At 45.6% G+C, this 20988-nt stretch overlaps 1 protein-coding gene across 2 annotated transcripts in view; it reads left to right on the top strand.

Moving 5' to 3' along the window:
• Positions 1 to 20988, top strand: part of LOC132579560 (gamma-aminobutyric acid receptor subunit beta-4) — a 98268-nt gene that overhangs the window by 63806 nt on the left and 13474 nt on the right. For both annotated transcript variants that reach the window (XM_060250014.1, XM_060250013.1), the window contains exons 4-6: positions 2071 to 2291; positions 17417 to 17499; positions 18396 to 18533. In XM_060250014.1, the coding sequence (XP_060105997.1) occupies positions 2071 to 2291; positions 17417 to 17499; positions 18396 to 18533 (442 nt within the window). The remainder of the gene's footprint in view (positions 1 to 2070; positions 2292 to 17416; positions 17500 to 18395; positions 18534 to 20988) is intronic.

The raw sequence follows: 20988 nt of genomic DNA, 5'->3' as shown, positions 1-20988 counted from the left end.
ACCCTGCCCTTCTCTCTGAATCAGAGACTCAGAATGGCTTACAATCTCCTATATCTTCTCCCCCTGTGAGGAGGGTGGGGCTGAGAGGGCTCTCACAACAGCTGCCCTTTCAAGGATTGTTGTAAGGATAAAAGGGAGGAGAGCAGAAAGATGTAAGCTGCTTGGATTCTCATTGAAGAGGAAGACAAGGTATAAATGTAGTAAATAACATAGGTTATCTTGATTTCAGTAAGGCTTTTGATGAGGTTCCCCGTAATATTCTTTTTGACAAGTTGTTATATGTGGTTTCGATTCTATTACTGTTAGGTGGATCTGGAACTAGCTGACAAATCACATCTAAAGAGTGCTTGTGAATGGTCTCTCATCCTCTTGGAGAGGAGTGACAAGTGGAGTGCCTCAGGGATCTGTCCTGGGACCTGTTTTGTTCAACATCTTTATAAATGATTTGGATAAAGGAATAGAGGGAAAGTTTATTAAATTTGCAGATGATACTAAATTAGGAAGGGTAGCAAATACAGTAGAAGACAGAACCAGGATGCATGATCATCTTGACAAGCTGAAAAACTGAGTTAAAACAAAATGAATTTTATCAGGGATAAATGTAAAGTCTTGCATTTAGGTAGGAAAAATTAAACACATAATCATAGGATGGGGGAGATTTGTCTTGGCAGTGGTATGAGCGAAAAGGATCTGTGGGTCTTAGAGGATCATACACTGAACATGAGTCAGCAGAGTGATTTGGTATCTAAAAAGGCAAAGGTGATTTTGGGCTTTATCAACAGAAATATAGTGTGCAGTTCATGTGAAGTGATGGTATCACTTTAATCTGCTCTGGTGAGACCTCACCTAGGGTGTTTTCGCACTCACGTTTTACTGGCGCCACGACCCTCCTGACGCCGGCGAATCTGCATGGATTTCGCAACAGAAGCGCCGGCGCTTTCCGTCGCTAAGCCAGCGCAAACGTTTTCCTGCATCTTTGCGATTTCCGTTTGCGCTGGCTTAGCGACGGAAGTAGCCGGCGCTTCTGGGAGCGCCGGAGCTTCTGGTGCGAAAGCCATGCAGATTCGCCGGCGTCAGGATGGTCGTGGCGCCAGTAAAACGTGAGTGCGAAAACGGCCCTAGAGTATTGTGTTCAGTTTTGGGCACCACAATTTAAGAAGGGTACAGACAAGCCAGAACGTGTCCACAGGAGGGCAACAAAGATGATGTGGGGTATGGAGACCAAGTCATATGAGGAAAGGTTAAAGGAGCTGGTTATGTTTAGCCCCTGGAGAAGAGATGACAGAGAGGTGCTGTGATAACTTTCTTCAAGTACTTAAAGGGCTGTCATACAGAGGATGGCATGGAGTTGTTTTCTGTTGCCCCAGAAAGTCAGACAAGAACCAAACAGGTTAAAATTTAATCAGAGGAGTTTTTGACTAAACATTAGGAAGAGCTTCCTAACAGTTAGAGTGGTTCTTCAGTGGAACAGGTTTCCTCAAGAGATGATGGTCTCTCCTTCTTTGAAGGTTTTTAAACAGAGGCATCTGACAACAATGCTGATTCTGTGACTTAGGCAGATCACGAGAAGGAGGGGAGGCAGGGTTGCATCAGTGCTTAGTTCTTATGGCCCTATCTTACATATGCAGGGAAATGCTGATTGCCACTCTGGGACAGGCAGCAATGTTTTTCCAGGCCAGTTTGGCCAGGGGGTCACTGGGGGTTTGGGAGGGGAAGTACTTGTGAATTTCCTGCATTGTGCAGGCGGCTGCTCTACATGGCCCTGGAGGTCCCTTCCAACTCTATTCTATGATTCTGAATAAATAATACATTTTCTGCCACCTAGGGCTGGGAAATTTCTGGAAATTTTGGAGGTGGGGACTGAAGAGGGGAGGAGACAGACTTCAGTGGGGCATAATGCCATAGAGCACCTTCAAAAGCAGCCATTTTCTCCAAGGCAACTGATCTCTTTTACCAAGAGACCAGTTGCAGAACCAGGAGATCTTCTGCCACCCGTCAGCACCAGAGCAGGGGAAGAGACAGCTGGGTCTTTCTTCTGAGATTTAACCCTTGCAATGTTTGTGCTTCCAGGACTACACAATCACCATGTATTTCCAGCAAAGTTGGCGAGACAAGCGATTAGCATACAATGACCTGCCTCTGAACCTCACTCTGGACAACCGGGTGGCTGATCAGCTCTGGCTCCCTGACACTTACTTCCTGAATGACAAGAAGTCTTTCCTGCATGGGGTGACAGTGAAGAACCGGATGATCCGGCTGCACCCAGATGGAACTGTCCTGTATGGCTTGAGGTGAGTACCCACAGAATGGCATACTTTTATCATCCGGACCTGACTTGAATGTTTCAGGGAATGGGAAAATAAAACTGGGGAGAAGGGAGAGCAGCTTGAGAGTTTGTCACGTATATTTGATTTGATGCCATGTTGTATGCCAGATGTGGCAGCATCTGTTTTAGTTGCTATCAAGTCAGTTTACCAGCAGGCTACTGAAATACATTTGGTCTGGGTTTGAGGTTATTTCATCCAAATTCCTAGAGGTGTTATAAGATTTCATCAAAACTCAGAGTTCAGTGTCATTTCAAAATGCAATGTTTGCTCCATGGTAGTGGTAAAAAAATAAAGCTTCTGACTCAGGGGTCTGTAACCTACTGTTCCAGATGTGGCTCAGTATAGAACCAAATATGGCTCTTTACAAAAAAAGAAAGAACTCTTTAAGTTAAGATATATTAGAGAGGTAGGTGGGATGCTACATAAACTCATTTATGAAGGGAATGATAGGCACTAAAGGGCAGAACCCAACTGTGAATCAAGTGCAGATTAATTCCAGTGCACAAGAACCTTTATACAGTGTGCTGCTATTATTGGGAAACCTTGCATGTGCCACCTTCCTAATAAAGAACTCACAGCAACCAGTGTTTGGGCTGCAAAAAGTTTATGGACCATTAATCCACATGTTGATTATACGTAATGTAGTGGCATGTTTTCAGTTATGCAAAGAGTCTCTCTTATATTAGCTCTCTATTGATCTCTTGCTCTGAACTGATGTAGTTTGGCTCTTTAATTATAAAAGGTTGCTGACTCCTTTGCCTGCTAGTCCGGTAGTATGTGTGCAGAGGGACTGTGATATTGATTAATGGATTTCACAACAAATTTTGCATGGTCTGCATGCTGAGCATACAATTACCTGAATTTACAGGACCATTGCAATGTCAGGGACCTCTGAATTAGGGCAAGCCAATGCTGCAGGTTTCTTCTTGTCCATCAGCTTCTCATGTATTTGATATATTGTTTCATGTCCTGATTCCACATTAGAACATAGAACATCCTGTGTTCCTGTAGGGCTGTGTGATGCTCAGTTAATTGTATAGGATATGGATTTGCTCCTCCCTTAAAAACATACTCTAGTAAGAATGATGTCGTTATGGGGCATGATCATGATGCCCCGTGGTGCAGAGTGCTAAAGCAGCTGTACTGCAGTACTGAGGTCTGAACTCTCTGCTCACAACCTGAGTTCGATTCCAGTGGAAGCTGGATTCAGGTAGCCGGCCCAAGGTTGATTCAGCCTTCCATCCTTCCGAGGTCGGTAAAATGAGTACCCAGCTTGCTGAGGGAAAAGTGTAGGTGACTGGGGAAGGCAATGGCAAACCACTCCGTAAAAAGTCTGCCGTGAAAACGTTGTGAAAGCAACATCACCCCAGAGTCAGAAACAACTGGTGCTTGCACAGGGGACCTTTCCTTTCCATGCTTGTTTGTAATCTTTGCCCTTTTATGTATTCTGCATTATGACTGTTTAATTCATCTAATTTATATGCCCAAAGGTCATCAGAGTGGAAAGTCTGGCACCTGTGTAGAGCAGGATACTGCCCCTTTGGAAATCCACACTATTATACCCAGATGTTCAGCTACTTGTCACATCTGGCTATACCTCAGCATGTATAGGCTTCTGATTATTGTTACTAGAACTCAGTCTTTGTTGTTGTGAAAAATAGCACAGTGGAACCCGCAGTAAAAAGGGAGTGGTGGAGGCTGGAGCAGAGAACAATCTGTGGGCACCTGGTGCTGCTTCATTGCTGGAGCTATGCAAGTTTCTGACTGGGTGGTTTGAGAAAGAGCAGGATATAAATGAAATATATAAATAATAACTTGCATAAGAAGGGTATGAGAGTTTGCTAGAGTTTCAGTCTTTCCAAGTTGTTGTTTGTTTCTTATTTGTGCCATTGGATGTGCCCAGGTTCAATTTCAATGTATTTATCCAGTCTCATACTTCTTCACTAAGTGATGTGTACCAGTTACCTTTGCTAGTTATGCCTCTGCTTTATGTCCCTGCTGCCTATGCAATTTCCATAGTATTGCAGTCCCATGTAAGTGGCATCCCCCCTTTTAATCTGAAGACGGGCCGTATTGACATCTTGAGCTCCGGTTTGATTTGGAACACTTAAAGTCTTTTTTAAGGACAGTTCTGCTGGCAGCGCCAGTAACTGCAGAAATAGTGTTGCAAAGATAAATAACTCCTAGCACATTTCTGAGAGGCAGGGAGAGAGAAGTGGTTTTGGAATGAAGCACCAGAGTAAATGCCTCTACAGTCTCCCCCACAACAGCTCTCCAGAGCAGCAGGGCTGATGATTCTGAAACATTTGGTGGTTTGAGCCTGAATCCATGTAGCTTCTTCCCCCAGTGATGCTAGGAAGAAAGTAGAAGGAAATTTGCCATCCCCAGCAGTGACTTCCCCCAGAATTAGCATAGCTTCCATATGTCTTAAGGGTGAGTCCACATGCCCAGGACTGAGCCTGTACCGTGATTATGTGCAAGTGCAGAAGAAGCATGCAGTATGTCTCGGAGAATCCCAGCCCAGCACATTCACCTGCCTCACCATCATTTGATTTTATATATTTTTTAAATTTGTAAAGTGCTCATGCTTGATGGTACAGCACAGCAGCATTCCAATAATTACCTCTTTAGAAAAGAGATTCCAAAGAAGACGTGTGTGTGTGTGTGTGTGTGTGTGTGTGTGTGTGTGTGTGTGGTGATCCTCGGTGATGTCACAGGTGTGTTAGCCAATAGGTGCCGATGATGCTTAGGAGACTACATTCCTCAAAGCTCCTCAAACACAGACAGATGTATGAGTGAAGAGAGATTTTAATTTTGCTAGCAACTAGAAACTGAGCTCTGAGCTCCAGCAAGGCAAGCTTTCCCCGCAACAGCAGTTCTGCTGACCGTATCTGTGACTATTTTGCAAAGACATTAGAATCTCTGTAACAAAAACCTAATAGATCTGCATGCGTTGCAGGAAAATGCCCTCATCTGGAAAGGCTGTAATAAGTCTCCACCAAAATCTTGCTACTTCAGCCACCTCATGAAGAAGGCCTCATGTACAGAAATCCTTGCCACAATCACAGTCTTACTCTTAAATATGTCATGGCATCTTTGCCCTAAACAGAAGCCCCCTTGCCAAATAAGCAAGATGGCATTTGCTACAATATAGACAGAGATTTACATCTTCCAGTAAAAATGTAAAGCAAATCCAAGGCATTCAGAGCACCTGCAGATGTGGCCTGGGGGGTATCCAGAGTGCAGGTGGCATGGGACTTAGCCCTGCCCACAAAGCCAGAGGGTCAGTCAAATACCAGGGCTTTCCTCCTGCCAGCTTTTGCTCTGCCCTGATCTTGGGATGGTCACCGCAGGGAGGTTGAGCCCACAGGGTCCTGCAAATGAGCTGGAAAAAATGTCATTTAATACATTTTGCATCTCACACTTTAGGGGGAAAGAAAGAGGAGGACGTAGTTGTGGATGCTGTTTCCCATGGGTGCAGGATAATATATACAGCACAAGCCGTGTGCAGCATGCAGGATGAGTCACAAGCCTTTGCGGTCCCTCTGTCTTCCACTGCTGCATCTCTCTCAGAGGGCTGGGAATGCCCTGGGAGGATGCCTTCATTCTCTCTGGTCTCTAGGAAGAGGATCAGGGAGATTAAGAAGAAGAAGAAAAGGAAATGGACCTTTCATTCACCATAGAAAGGACACATTTGGAACATGGCAATGTAACACACACACCACAGATTCTTGCAAGGCCCTTGCAGACAGCGGTTTCCATCCTGAAAAGGGGTGACCCACCACTCAATTGCAATGTAGTATCTCCACCCTACATATATATATTCCCTCTGTCTCTTTGGATCTATTTATAGCATGACAGGCAGCAGCAGAGGCACTCCTCAAGGCTTCCTACAACCCTCGTCACAGACAGCAGAGAGATAAATTTAGCATGCAAGAGTTCTTAAAGAGACAGCAGCCTGGCCAGGCCATTCCCTGCCCTGCTCTCTCACTGGGAGGGGGGCTCTATCTGGCTCCCGCCCATCCCGCCTTCACCTCCCTCTTTACTCCTCTTCCCTGCCTCCCCCCTTCCATCTCCCTTATCCCCCCTCCACTCCGCATTCTCTCTCCCTCTGTCTCCAGGGCTTGGGGGGATAACAAAGCTTTTCCCTTTAACAGTTGGCTGGTTATGTCTGCATCATAGAATGTACGACTTGATTCATGCCTTATGGATGTTTAATTGCAACAAGCGAACGTGGGGCTTATCACCATCCGCCGCCATGCGTGCCAGCACACATGCATGGCTATTCAGGCTGAATTCTCACCTCTGACATACCAGTTAAAGGGCTCTTTCTCCCCTGCAGTTGCTGGGGGGCACCTGTGAAAAACAGAAAGGCTGTTCTCAGTGTGCTGGTATTGTGCTCCTGAATCACTCGCTAGCCATGCAGAATGGCTGATTTGTACATGCATTTCAACCATCCTGCCTGGGTGCTTTGGGCCCCTAGGACAGGCAAGGGCTCCTCTGGGGGACTTCAGGTGCTGAGCAGTGAGGTTTGTGATGTTTCTTCTGCTAGAAGGAACTTGATCCTTCCTGGCCCACTTGACACCCTGACCTCCAGGTTACAGAGATCAGTTCAGTTGGAGGAAATGGCGGCTCCCAAGAGCAGGCTCCATGGCATCACATTTCTGCTGAGCTCTCTCCTCTTGCAAAACTTCACCATCCCCACGCACTGCACCCCAATCTCCAATAATTTTCTAAGCTGGAGTTGGCAGCCCTAAAAATTGGACAGCAAACCCTCAGCATCCTCCCTTTAGCGAGGATCATTGTTTTAACTCAATGACATTCTGACTTGAGTCCACACAGAGACAATTCCCTGTAATTGTCTCATTGCTGCTTTATCAGCAGCTGTGGAACATCCATATTAAGGGATTCTCAGGTTTTCCCTCCCTGTTACCTTGCACCCACTATCCCCCCCCCCATGGTTTTTATGCTGGCTGGAACAAAAACCCCAGGAGTAAGCATATCACCGCAGTGTTTTAGTGATATACCTGTTACCTGCTTTTCTAAAAGCCAGCAAAAATCTTGTCATTAGCGAGGGCTGGGGGTGGATGGGAGGGTGAGCACGGGTGAATGAGGGAGAATGGAGCTGGATGCGGGCAGGAATTTTGGAAATCCACATCTTTCCATTTTTTATTTCAGTGTCTCTAGAAACATTGTATCAAAGGAAGGGAAGCTGCAGAAGGTGTTGGAAGGGGAACAAAATGAGAATGTCCTGGGTTGTATCCACACGCCGTCAGATCTTGCATTATCAGGGCTTTTTGGAGCAGGAGTGCACAGGAAAGCAGTTCCAGCTGCTTTGGTGTCAGGGTGTGTGGCCTGATATGCAAATGAGTTGCTGTTGGGCTTTTTCTACAAAAAAACCCTTTGCACTATTATTGTGTTCAAGCAGTCATTCACAAATGGATAGTCTCTTGTGAAGGAACAAACTCACAAGGATCTCTTATTCTTTCAAGTTGATCCCTGGGAGGTAATGCAGCTTGTCCCAAGGTTCTGCCTGGAGATGGCACCTGCTCCTCAGGGTTGCCAAAAGCAATTTGGGACAGGAGATCTCCTGCTTCCACCAATGACTCTGAGAATATCTCCTGCCAGACACTCTGTACCTGTGTTGCTGTTCAGAGGCTCTGCCTCAGTACTGCATCTCCTACTACTCCTACTTTACAATCAAGCATGAGAGCAATCTGTTGCAACATTGCAATGTAGAGCTATTGTGATCCAGGGATGGTGAGCTTCTCTGCTGCCTCTCCCCATTACTACACTTCATGTTTGGATCCTTTCCAGTCCAATTTTAACCCTGGTCATGGGACTGGTCATCCCTTAGTTGGCCTGGTGGATGACCTGCACTGGGAGATGGACAGAGCAAGTGTGACTCTGTTGTTGCTCCTGGATCTCTCAATGGCTTTCAGTGCCATCAATTTTGCCATTCTTCTGGACCACCTTTCCAGACTGGGACTGAGAAGCACCATTTTGTAGTGATTCCAGTCCTACCTGGAGGGCAGGTTTAAGATGGTGGTGTTGGGGCAGTGCTGCTCAGTCCCTTAGATTCTGGGGTCCCAAAAGGCTCCTTCAACTCTCTGTGCTCTTTAACATTACTGATGACACTCAGTGACTGGGTACAGATGGGCAGCTTGGGGCAGCAGCTTCAGTCTGAGGTGTCCCAGGGTGGTCAAACAGCCTGCACCCCACTGCCGGAAGAAGGAGAGGCTGTACACACTCTGGAGGAGTGGTCAGACTGCTCAAGCACATGGGAAGCAGTTCAGACGACCAGGAAAGGCAACAGGGAAGCATTTCAGAGATTTTTAAGGAGGCAGAGAGGCACCAGAGGACAATATAAGGGTAGGAGCAAGGCAGGACCCAGATATGCATGTTTGAATGCACAATTTAAATCCAGCTGTGGAGAGTTCCTGTGTCGGCCCAAATAGGCCATCAGTATTCAGCCAATCTGCCTCATACTTGCAGCCAATCCCAAACTGTAGAGGCCCTGAAATGATGTCTGGAGGTAGTTTTGTAGTGGATATGGGTTAATAAACTCAGGGGTGAATTCTAGCAGGAGCTCCTTTGCATATTAGGCCACACACCCCTGATGTAGCCAATCCTCCAAGAGCTTACAAGGCTCTTTTTTGTAAGCTCTTGAAGGATTGGCTACATCAGGGAGGTGTGGCCTAATATGCAAAGGAGCTCCTGCTAGAATTCCACCCCTGACTAAACTAATCTTGACAATATGGAAGTGCTACTGGTGAGTGGGAAAGTCTGACCCAGGATATTAAGGTATCACCTGCTCTGGATGGAATTGCACTTCCCTTGAAGGAATAGGGCTTTAATCTAGTGTTGCTCTTGGACCCAGGCCTCTGTTGGATAAGCAGGTGGCAGCTGTGGCCAGGAATGCCTTTGATCAGCTTCGGCTTGTTAGCCGACTGTGGTTTTCCTGGACAGAAAAGATCTGGCCCCTGTGGTGCATGCCCTCATTACAGCTAGATTAGATTGCAGCAATGCACTCTACAAAGGGCTGCCCCTTGAGAAGTGATCAGAAACTTCAGTTGGTGTAGAATGATGCTGCTAGGATGTTGACTGGAGTGGGTTGTAGTGACCACGTTAATCCAGTCTTAATCTGTTTGTATTGGCTCCCATCACATTTCCATTCACAATTCATGGTACTGGTGTTCAAAGCCTTTTATGGTTTGAGACTAACAGGGTTGCTGTACTTCCTTGTAAACTTGTACCATACTGGACTACTGTGGCCATGTTCTGAGGACCTGCTTTGGTTGCCTTGCCCTGCCTTTTAAAATTAGGCAGGTGGCCCAGGAGAGGGCCTTCTCAGTTGTGGCACCAAAAATCTGGAACTCTCTTTGAAGGGAGACTTGTCTTTCCTCTTCTGTTGCTATCTTTTACCAGTGGGTAAATTTTTGTTTCATTCACTTTCAATCAAGTGACCTCCTCCTTCCTGCAATGTTTTGTTCTTAAGTTTTTGTATGTGTATATGGGCTCTTGTTTTCAGTGTCTTAAATTTGTGGGTTTTAAGATGTGATTTTATTCCGTATGTTTTAATTTGTTCGCTGCTTTGGTAACCCTTATGAGGACAGTAAAGTGGGGTGTAAATATTGTGAAATTAAAATAAATAAGTAACAGATAAGCAACTGAATAGACATGTTTTTTCCAGAGATATGGATGTCAAATAAATAGGGCTGCCAATCCCCTGGTCTGGGCGGGGAAGCTTCTGCCTGGGAGGTTCTCAACCCGCTGGCCCACATGGTTTGAGACTAACAGGGTTGCCCTACTTCCTTGTAAATATATACCGTACTGGACTACTGTGGCCATGTTCTGAGGACCTGCTTTGGTTGCCTTGTCCTGCCTTTTAAAATTAGGCAGGTGGCCCAGGAGAGAACCTCCCCCTGCATCACTGACACGATGACGTCACCTGAAAGTGACATCATCAAAATGGTGACACCTGTGCGGGGCCGCTGCCATTTTGATGATGTCACTTCCAGGTGACATCATTTCAGCGTGCAGTGCACGGCACGCACATGACTGTCCCCCACTGGGGAATGAAGAGGACTTGGCAACCCTACAATAAATGAATTAAAATATTACACATGTTGTGTTCAAGCATTTCAGACTGACCAAGTAGGGTTGCCAGCCTCCAGGTGGGGCCTGAGGATCTCCCACTTTTACAACTGATCTCCAGCTGACAGAGATCAGCTCCCCTGGAGAAAATGGCTGCTTTGAAGGGTGGACTCTGTGGCATTGTACCCTGCTGAGGCCCCTCCCCTCCCCAAACCCCCCTCCCAGCTCCCCCCACCAAGTCTCCAGGTATTTTTCAACACAGACCTGGCAACCCTATAACCAAGGGAACAAATAAAAGTTGAACACTCACAGTCCTCTTTCCCTTACACTAAGTACTTTCTTAAATGATGTTTATATAAGACAAGCTAGCTTTACTTGAAGTTGCAGTAGTTTAAAGTTCACCATTACCTTAGATCTTCTGGTCGAGACTTCTCTCCATTGTTCCTTGCCACAATGACAAGATATAGCGTTGCTAACCTCCAGGTTGTGGCTGGAGATTTGAGATTACAGCTGATCTTCAGGCAACAGATATCAAGTCACCTGGGGAAAATGGCTGCCTTGGAAGGTGGACTCTATGGCATTATGACCCATTGAAGTCTCTCTCCTCTCCGAACCCCACCCTCCTCAGGCTCCATTCCCCCCCGCCCCCCAATATCCAGGTATTTCCCAATCTGGAGCTGGCAACCCTAACAAGATGAAGTCCCTAGATATAAACTTAGATTATCAAGGCTTGTGCTCCCAAGTCAAGAACAAGAGAATCAGAGAGGTTATCTAAGCTTGTGTCTTGAGTTGAAATAATCTGTCTTTCTTTCCTCCCCTCTTGGGATGACCTTCCTTCTACCCCATCCCCCGCCACAAAGGAAGAGTTTTTCTTCTATCATTTTAGTCTTCCCAGCTGTATGGTTCTATGGGTGACCTACTTGCAGGGAGTGAGGTAGTAAGCCTTTGTCCTGTCTCAGCCTGTGCCATTGGCATGACTAAGAGCTCGATTGCTCCCTGCTTCAGCCCTCTCCTCTCTGTTAGCTACTGGTCTGCAGCTGTGTGCTTGTGCATGACACTAATTGAAATATTGGGGTGAATTCTGGGTGGAGGGCATATCTCCACTCCCTGCACAAATAAGATGAGTTAGTTGCAAATTATTGTTATAGTGTAATGATAGTACAGCATTCATTGATTTGGGTGTGTAGCTGTTTTGTGAATGGTAAAAAAAATAAATCCTGCTGCACTTTGGAGGCCAAGGTGGGGCAAATCTGTGTGGAAGCAGCCTCAGACACACAACTGACATTACAAAGTTGCCAACTATTTATTTTAAAATTGTTGCACTTGGGCTGGGGTCAATATATCCTGGTGAGGTGGCAGAACAGAGTGCTGGGGCACGCTCTATGTTCACTATGGGTTTGCTATTCATACAAGGCCGCAGCTGCATGTTACTAGATCCTCACACATCAACCCACACAATTCCAACTGCATGGCTGTGTACAGACGTCAGGTTTTCAGAGGCGCTGGAGGCAGTCAGATAGCACCACTGCTGCCCAGAGGACCTGTTCCCGCTGGGAACTCTAATCAAGCTGGTTTTTCAGCAAGCATCCAACTGGAAGAACAGATTCCTGCTCCCAGAATGGCAAGAAAAGCAATTGCAACATTGTGCTGGCATAGCAATTGTACGTAGCCACAGTCACAGTCAGACTTGCAAAAGAGAGGTGTCTGTGTGAACACAAAAGTAATAGTCAGTCTAACCACTGACCAGTCAAATCCCTGCATTCCAACAATGCTGACAACTTGTTCACACATACAAACCATCCACTAGATTTCTCCAGACAAATCTCCCAGTTTTTGCCAGCCATGTATTTGCTATGCACTGAAAATATTTCTGTCTTCCCTTTCCCACTGCAACAATGTTTTAAAAACAATCCAACACTCTTAAAAGGACACAATGTCTAAACATGATACAAGCTAAATACAAAAACTACTGTTTTTGAAAAAAAACTAGTCATAAAGTTGTATTACAAACTTTATGTTTCAAAACAAAATTTCTATGACTCTTATACTCTTAACCAACAGTAATAAATATGCAGAACTTCAAAGTGACTCTCATACAATCAATATTCCCTCCAATCTGCAGTCTTGTGAGCAAAAATTCTACTTTGTGAGCTACAGACATTAAAGTTGTGAGCTACTGCATAAATTAGCTTGTTCTGGGGTCATTTTTCCTGAGCTAAGACGAAAATGTGTGAGCCAGAGGCTAAAAACCTTTGAGCTAGCTCACAGCAACTCAGCTTAGAGGGAACACTGCATACAGTCTAAGAACATGCTGAAAATCTGCGTTGCTACAGTGGATTTTGAGTATCTTCTTAGATTGTAAGACAGTCGCTTTGAAGTTTTACTTATGTATTACTGTTGGTTAAGAGTATAATGGTGAGGGGTCTAGAGACCAATTCCTATGAGGAAAGGTTGAAGAATCTAGGTACGTTTAGCATGGAGAGGTACCATCTTCAAGTACTTGAAGGGCTGTCATATAGAGGATGGTGCAGAATTACTTTCTGTTGCCCCAGAAGGTAGGACAAGAACCAATGGGTTGAAATTAAATCAAAAGAGTTTTTGGCTAAACATTAGGAAGAACTTCCTGACAGAGCAGTTCGTGGAACAGAATTCCTCAGGAGGTGGTGAACTCTCCTTCTTTGGAGGTTTTTAAACAGAGGATGGATGGCCATCTGACAGCAAAGCTGATTCTCTGAACTTAGAGGGAAGTATTTGTGAATTTCCTGCATTGTGCAGGGGGTTGGACTAGATGACTGTCAGGAAGTTTTTGGCAGAAAAAGCCCAGCAGGAACTCATTTGCATGTTAGGTCACACCCCCTGTTATTACCATTGTTTCACACAGGGCTTTTTTGTAGAAAAAGTCCAGCAGGAACTCATTTCCATGTTAGGCCACACCCCTGACACCAAGCCAGCCGGAACTGCATTCTTGTGCGTTCCTGCTAACCCCCCCCCCCTGATTCTATGATTCACAAATATTTTGTTTTGAAATCTACAGAATTTTTTGTAATACAACTGTGTGACTAGATTTTTTTTCACATGCTGCTTTTGTATTGGGTTAAAAACCAATCCAAATGTAAAATATAAAAAACTCACAATTACACCTGTATAAGATAAAACCCATCTGTAATATATAATCCAGAAGGCCCATCCAAGCAGCTCATTTTTACAAAACCTGAAGTTCAGGACAGAGGAATGTAAAAGCCAGAGAAGAAAAGACACATCAATGGAGCTCCCAGCATTCTGTAAAATGCATTTATCAGGTTGCAGTGCCCCATGGCACAAGAGGTAGAGGTTAAATGTCCCCCATACCAGACTGAGGCCGAGGTCAGACGCACATAAACTGACGAGATGGGCATGGATGAAAGCCAGATGCATGTTGGATTTTATGCGATTGTCCAAACATCAGCATCTGGCAATGGTCGTTGGCTCGTTCATGTCCCGAACTGCCATGACTGAGACGTGGGCTTTTTTGATAGTACATTAAATCCGGAATAAGAATGCTTCTGATGACTCCCGCTCATACTTTCTATGTTTGAATGCTCCATTGTAGCCAACTCGTCACAAGCGCACATCCGCTTCCCTGCGAGAGCCCACTCCAAATGATATCATTGCTCCAGCAATTGTTGACTCAGCCTTCCAACCTTCCGAGGTCGGTAAAATATGTACCCAGCTTGCTGGGGGAGAAAGTGTAATGGCCAGGGAAGGCAATGGCAAACCACCATGTAAAAGGTCTGCTATGAAAACTTTGTGAAAGTAGCGTCACCCCAGAGTTGAAAACGACTGGTGCTTGCACAGGGAACCTTTCCTAAATGGGGGAGGGGGAGGCAGATCACCCACCTTTGCTGTCTCCCTGCCAGGGGAGGAGGATGACCCACCTTTGCAGTCTCCCCGCCAGGCGGAGAGACAGCAAAGAGAGTTGCCATGCCCCCCCCCCCAATTTAAACACCACGGCGGGTTGTTTAAATGGGGGGAGGAAGATCCCCCATCTTTACTGTCTCCCCGCCAGGAGGAGAGACAGCAAACTCCTGGGCTTCCCCTTCCTTTCTGGGTGTTTAAATGGGGGGGCAGATCGCCCACCTTTTCTGGCACCTTTAAAAAAAAAAAAAGCCAAGCATGATATCCCACGGTACTGTGCTTGCGCGAGTGTGGAATGCCATTTCAAAAAATGAGGTCCAGTTGAGACCTCTGATCAACCAACAACGGGACCAACGCTGCTTAGAACTGAAGGATGGAGGGATGTCTGCTCAGGAAATTGGTTGTAAAAAATCTGCGGGGTATAATAGCGACGGGCTAGGGATGGATTTAATGGTGAGTGTGACCGCGGCCTAGTATGGTGTACTGGTTAGAGTTCCAGACTAGGATCTGGGAGACCCCAGTGCAAATCCCCATTCTGCCATGGGAAGCTCACGGGGTGACCTTGGGCTATCACTCTCTCCCAGCCTAACCTCTCTTACTAAGATATGGTTGTGAAGATACAATGGAGGAAAGGAGAATGAAGTTGTAATCCATCTCGGGTCCTAACTGGGGACAAAAACAGGATATAAAATTCTAAACAAATATACATCTTCCGAACCTCATCCCACCCATTTTTCCAGCATCTCACCTGGTTTGGTCTTGGGGTGAAGCCATAGCTCAGTGGTAGAACATCTGCTTTGCATTCAGAAGTCTCTAGCACCTCTGTTTTAAAGACCTGGTAGTAGTTGATGTGAAAGACCTCTACCTGAGAATTGCTGACAGAGTAGAAAATATTGACCTTGATATATAAAAGTCTGACTCAGAATGCAGTAGCTTTGTCTACAGATAGCTCCAGGTAGCCTGTATTTGCCTCACTGGGGAAACAGACTAGTACTCATATCAATATCCGTATGTTTGCCGCAGTGGGGTAAGTAGCCAAGAGCGGGATCAGTTCTTCTCAGGTCCTTTTAGGAATAAGTAGAGATTTCTCCACACCTTCACTTGCCACTTTATAAGTGAATTGAGGCAAGCACAAACTGCAAATACATGCCTGATAACTTCAAGCCTCATTTGAGTGTAAAGGTTTTTCCAAATTGAGGACTTACTTCTTTCTGTATAGCTACACATCAGCTGGCTGGCTCTGGGCTACTACTTGCCATCTGTAAGCACAACCTGGCTGCCATGTCAGGGAGCTAGCCTAGCTTCTAGTGTTAAAGCTAGGTATGCTGCTGGAAATGCTCTTATTTTCTGAATTCCACTAAAAATCTAATGTCTATAACGCCATATTGTCATGTTAATTTTAATAATTTATAACTGTTTTAACTATGTTTTTATAAGTATAATGGATGTAATGTGTATTTTATGTTGTGAGCCGCCCTGAGCCTGCTCCGGCGGGGAGGGCGGGATAGAAATAAAAAATTATTATTATTATTATTATTATTATTATTATTATTATTATTATTATTATTATTATTATTATTATTATTATTATTATTATTATTATATTCTGGAGAGAAAGGAAGGTTTCTTTTCCTTAAAAAAAATTGCATGTACTTGCCAGAGTAGAGGAATATGTGGCATCCAAGTGGGCCTTGGGAACAATGATTGCATTTTTCATCTTCCTTCTACTTTCTACCTGAGAATTGCTGGTGATGAGAATTGTTAGATGATGATGTTGGTTCTTTTTTTTTTTGTAAGTGGATTATGTCCATCTGTTTATAATTTATCTATGACAGCAGAATTTATTGTTGATTTATTGACATGTTGCCTGAGGCTCTGCAGTTATACAGTGGGGAAGAAAATCACAAAAATAACTAAAAGGGGGAGGTGAAAGAAAACCATTTTTGCAAATTGTCATCATTTAAAAATGGAAGGGGACAAGGAGGAACCAATGATTCTTTGGGCAGCCACGTCACTGGCATCATCCAATAGGGGCCAACAGTACTCTCTTGACCTCCGTTTGCACAGTAAAATATTGTGGGATAGTTGCTGTTGCTAAGCTATGCATCAAGTAACATGTACCAACTTTAATGAACTGTGTGCTGGGAAATCATCCATATCAGCTCTTGTAAAGTGCAAAGGTGTTTGGATTAAAGAGTGAGGGATCAGCAATGTATATGTGGCTCTTCCAGGTAAATTCAGGTCTGGAGAGGCTCTAAGGATTGCATTTGTGGCATAATTTGGCAAGTGCCACTTCTTTCACTATCATGTGTAGAAAGAGCTCTCCATCGAATCTGCAGCCATTTAAGTACAGCAGACCTATTCTGAGATTGGGATGGATATCCGAGATGCCACATTTAGACTGGATCAGGTGGTCCTGAGGGACTGAACCTGACTGATTCTATGGACCGAAATGGAAGGCCTCTTTCAGTGTGTTAATTCTGCATTTGATGATCACAGTGGCGTTTGCCATCTTGGCATTCATGAATTCGTTATTTGGTATTCATGAATTCGTAATTCGCTCTTCTCTGTTGGTGAATTGGGGATTATGTAACTTGTTTATGTAACTTATGGCTGGTGATTTGTGGGTCGCATGTACCACAGTCGCATGTGGGGAAGGAGTCGAGGCTGTACCGAATGTACAGAAACAGTATTTAGAAAGCCCGAATGCTTGGCAACGTGCAATTTCCAATTCAGATTCCAAACGGCCCATTTTGCTTCAGACCACATCATTTGAACCACCTCTTTCCTAACAAGCCTTCAAGATCCGAGTCATGTGCGTTCGCTCTTTGGTAGATCTGTTTTCTTCCAGACCTCCCTCTGCACCGTCACAAACTCAAATGCTGCTCTTCCCACTCTTTCCCATGGTCTCTCTCCTCCCCCTTTTAATAGAGATACAGGCTGGCTGCAGTGAGTCACGAATGATTTAAACCATGCAGTTGAGGTTGAGATGCGCTGCACTCCCTACACACACTCCTTCCCCACAGCCTCGTTCTCTGGTTGTCATAGCAACAGCAGCTCCTCATGCTGACTTGTCTTCCTTCTCTCTCTTGTTTCAGAATCACCACCACAGCTGCTTGTATGATGGACCTGAGGAGATACCCTCTGGACCAGCAAAACTGCACACTGGAAATCGAGAGCTGTGCGTATCTCTATACCTGGGCCCCAGGTCTCCTTGGCAACAGCGGGGGTGTGACCCTGGAGGAAGGGCCAAAAGGGTTTCCTCTGATTTCCTCCTGCATTCTGCCGCCACTGGAACACTCCTGGGCCTCTTCCTCTTGATACTCAGCCCCAGGCAGAATGCGGCAATGTCCACATCTATTTTTCTTGGCCGTTACAGACTAGAGCTACTCTAGGTAATCATGTGAAGCATCAGCTGCCATATACAATACTACCGTGACGTCTTCTTTAAAAAAGCCAACTTTCAAAGCTGACCAGTCACACATCCCCAGTGCAGAGCCAGAAAAGAACAAGCTGGCTTGCCAACCTACAAGTGATACCTGAAGATCTCCAGTAAATACAGAGATCAGGTCCCCTGGTGGAAATGACAGCTTTGGAGGGTAGACATTGTGGCATCACTTCCTGTGGAGCTTCCTACCCTTCCCAAAATCTGCTTATCCCAGACTCCACCCCTGAATCTCCAGGAATTTCCCAAGGCCCCCAGCTCTCCCTCTCCATTCTTCCATGAAGAGTGGTCAGACATCAGGGAGGCTTGCAATGGATCCAATTTGTGATAGTATCTAGACACGAGATGCCTCTGCCCTTGGTGGAAGGAAGCCAGTCCTAGCCTTCATCCAGCCCCTCTTGGATAGGGTGGGGATTCTGGGAGTGTTGCTGTGCCCAGAAGGCCTCTGCACCATACCCTGGAGGTGCTGTGGCTTCCAACCCTTTCGTCCTTCCCCTGTCAGGGAGCATAAGACATTGGGTCTGAGCAGCAGTTTTGGTCATATCTGGACACTGCCAGCTGCAGACTTTGTCTCTAGTCACTGCAGCCCTTTGTCTTAGTTCTTACTTAGTTCTTTCTCTTTCTCCATCCAGATGGCTACACAATCGATGATATTGTCTTCTTTTGGCAAGGAAACAACTCCGCTGTGACTGGGATGGAGTTGCTGGAGCTGCCCCAGTTCACCATCATTGAGCAGAGACTGGTCACAAGAGAGGTTGTCTTTACCACAGGTGGGCTCTCTTCTTAGATGCATTGTGAGTTTCTCTTGGCTAGCAGAAGCAGAGCTGCTGCCTTCAGTTTAGTTTTATTTATTTAAAACATTTTAATGCCAATTAAAATACAGTTTAAATTATAAAATTATAAAATTCAGTTAAAAGAATTAGAAGGAGGGCCAATACCTTATTGGGGGTATGCCAGATGAAACAAAAAAAGGTCTTCATGTGCTGGTGAAAGACACCGTTAGAGGGAAACGGATGATTCTCCCCAGGAAGGGAGTTCCAAAGTTTTGGTGCCATGATGGAGAAGGCCCTTTCTTGAGTCACTGCCCATCTAGCCTCAGATAGTGGGGGCAATTGAAACAGGCATCCAAAGGTGAGCAAAGTAAACTGGTAGATACATATGGGAGAAGGTGGGCCCCATGACCCACTCCAGTCAGTGCTCTGGCCACCGTATTATTACAAACCAGGGGTCCCCAACCCCTGGGGCCCGGACCGGGACCGGTCCGTGGCCTGTTAGCAACCAGGCACATTCTTGCTGCCCTGCCCCCTCATGGCACACAGCCTCTCCGCCCCTGCTTCCCTCCCCGTGGTGCCTCCTCCTCCCTCCATTCTTACAATGTTAAGGCCAGGGATAGCGCCTTCCAGGCTCATCCCCCACCCCACCAATCAGCTGGGGAAACCGTGGCAGCAGCTGCGAGCAACCTGATGAACAAATGGTGCTGCCCTTGCCTCCTTCCCACTTGCACTCCTTCCCCCCTTCGGCAGGGGGAGTGAGCCTTTAAAGAGCCTGGAAGGTGCTTTCCCTGACCTTAACATTGCAAAAACAGAAGGAGAAGGAGGCGCCGAGGGGAGTGGGGTGGAGTGAGGCTGCGAGGCACTGCAGGGGGAGGCTGGCCCTAGGGCCAGTCCCTGGTGCCAAGAAGGTTGGTGGTCCCTGTTACAAACTTTAGTTTCTGAACAGTCTTTAAGGGCGGCCCCATGTAGAGTGCCTTGTAGTAATCTAATCTATATGTTACCAGGGCATGCACCACAGCATTACATTCAAAGGCCTTGATGTGGCTGTTAAAGGATTTGTCACCCACACCCATAAAACAGCACAGGGCCTCAATAATGACAGGCAGGGGGGATCTTTCCAAACCTGTACATTTGAAGAGATGGAAAGAGATGAAGGACATCTAGCTATGTGGACTGTTTTTTAAATGTATATAGGCAAACCCCTTGGGTCTTCTCTTGCCCCTCCCAAAGACACCTTAATATCAGCAGAAATATCCTGATTTACTTGCTACTCTTTCCTCATAGTCGCAGCTTGAATGTCATGGAGCCATGCTCTTAGGAATCATTGGGACTGTCTGTTTTGCTTCTGTTTTCCTTTGTCAAATGGTTTGCATATACCCTGGAAAACCCTTGCCTATATCTTTCTCCATCTGGAAATTAATAGTTCCATTGATGCTTTGGATTACCACATTGTCTCCACTGTGCCTCTTTGCTCAGCTCCCTCTGTCCCAAAATGTTGCCAGCCTGCCAGTCTATGTCCCTTGTTTAGGGACTTCTCCTTCTCCACCCATGGTGTTCCAGATCGCTTGTCTGATCATTAGTGATACGATCAGGATTGCAGCTAGAGCTGCATCTTGCCACATCTCTATATACTTTACAATGTCCAAAACCTTGCAACAGAATGCAAGGAACAAAGAAACACGAGACCCTCAGGGAAGTGTTTATTGGATGTCAGTATTAATTGATTAATATGCTAATGTTACAGCCCTGATTTAAAAAAAAATCCCTTGTATTATCTAACTTCAGTGTTACAAAAAGTTCTGCATGGTGGTATTGTCCATTGGTAGGGACCTCATTTTACCATTGCCAGACTCAAGTAGGGTTGCCAGCCCCCAGGTCGCAATGGGGGATCCCCTGTTTTGGGGGGTCCTCTCTGCCATAGAAACCCTTCATCTAAAAAGGGATGTCAGCATGTGATGTCCCCAGGGTGATGATGTCATTGCACAGGGATGTTCTGGTATTTGGGCAAACTCTGTAATTTGAGGGTGAAAAATTCATAGAGTTTTGCCCAAATACCAGAGCATCTTCCACATGACATCCCCATGCACCCCTGGAATGCCCCCCCAATACCCCCGGACAGGCAAGAAGACCTGGCAACCCAACCAGGCTGTAGTTTGCGAACCTGTTGAGTGTGAACCAGAGACTCCATTACCTTCGGGTTCTTCAGCAGAAAACAGGGCTAGGGCTGGAGGCACTTAAAATACTAACAGTTTTATTCCAACAGAAGTATTTGCAACTAGAGCCAGCTTTGTCAGCATTTAACAAAGGGGCTATAGTCCATATAATTTTATGCCAGAATAAAATCTTACTCTATAATGTGCAACAGAAATCCTGTTTACTGTTCCTGCAGCAAACTAACATGGCTAGCCCTCTGTAAGAACATAAGAACATAAGAGAAGCCATGTTAGATCAG

The sequence above is a fragment of the Heteronotia binoei genome, chromosome 11, assembly GCF_032191835.1.
Source record: "Heteronotia binoei isolate CCM8104 ecotype False Entrance Well chromosome 11, APGP_CSIRO_Hbin_v1, whole genome shotgun sequence".
NCBI lineage: Eukaryota > Metazoa > Chordata > Lepidosauria > Squamata > Gekkonidae > Heteronotia > Heteronotia binoei.
The sequence above is the reverse complement of the archived record's forward strand: the minus strand, read 5'-3'. Positions and strand labels throughout refer to the sequence as shown.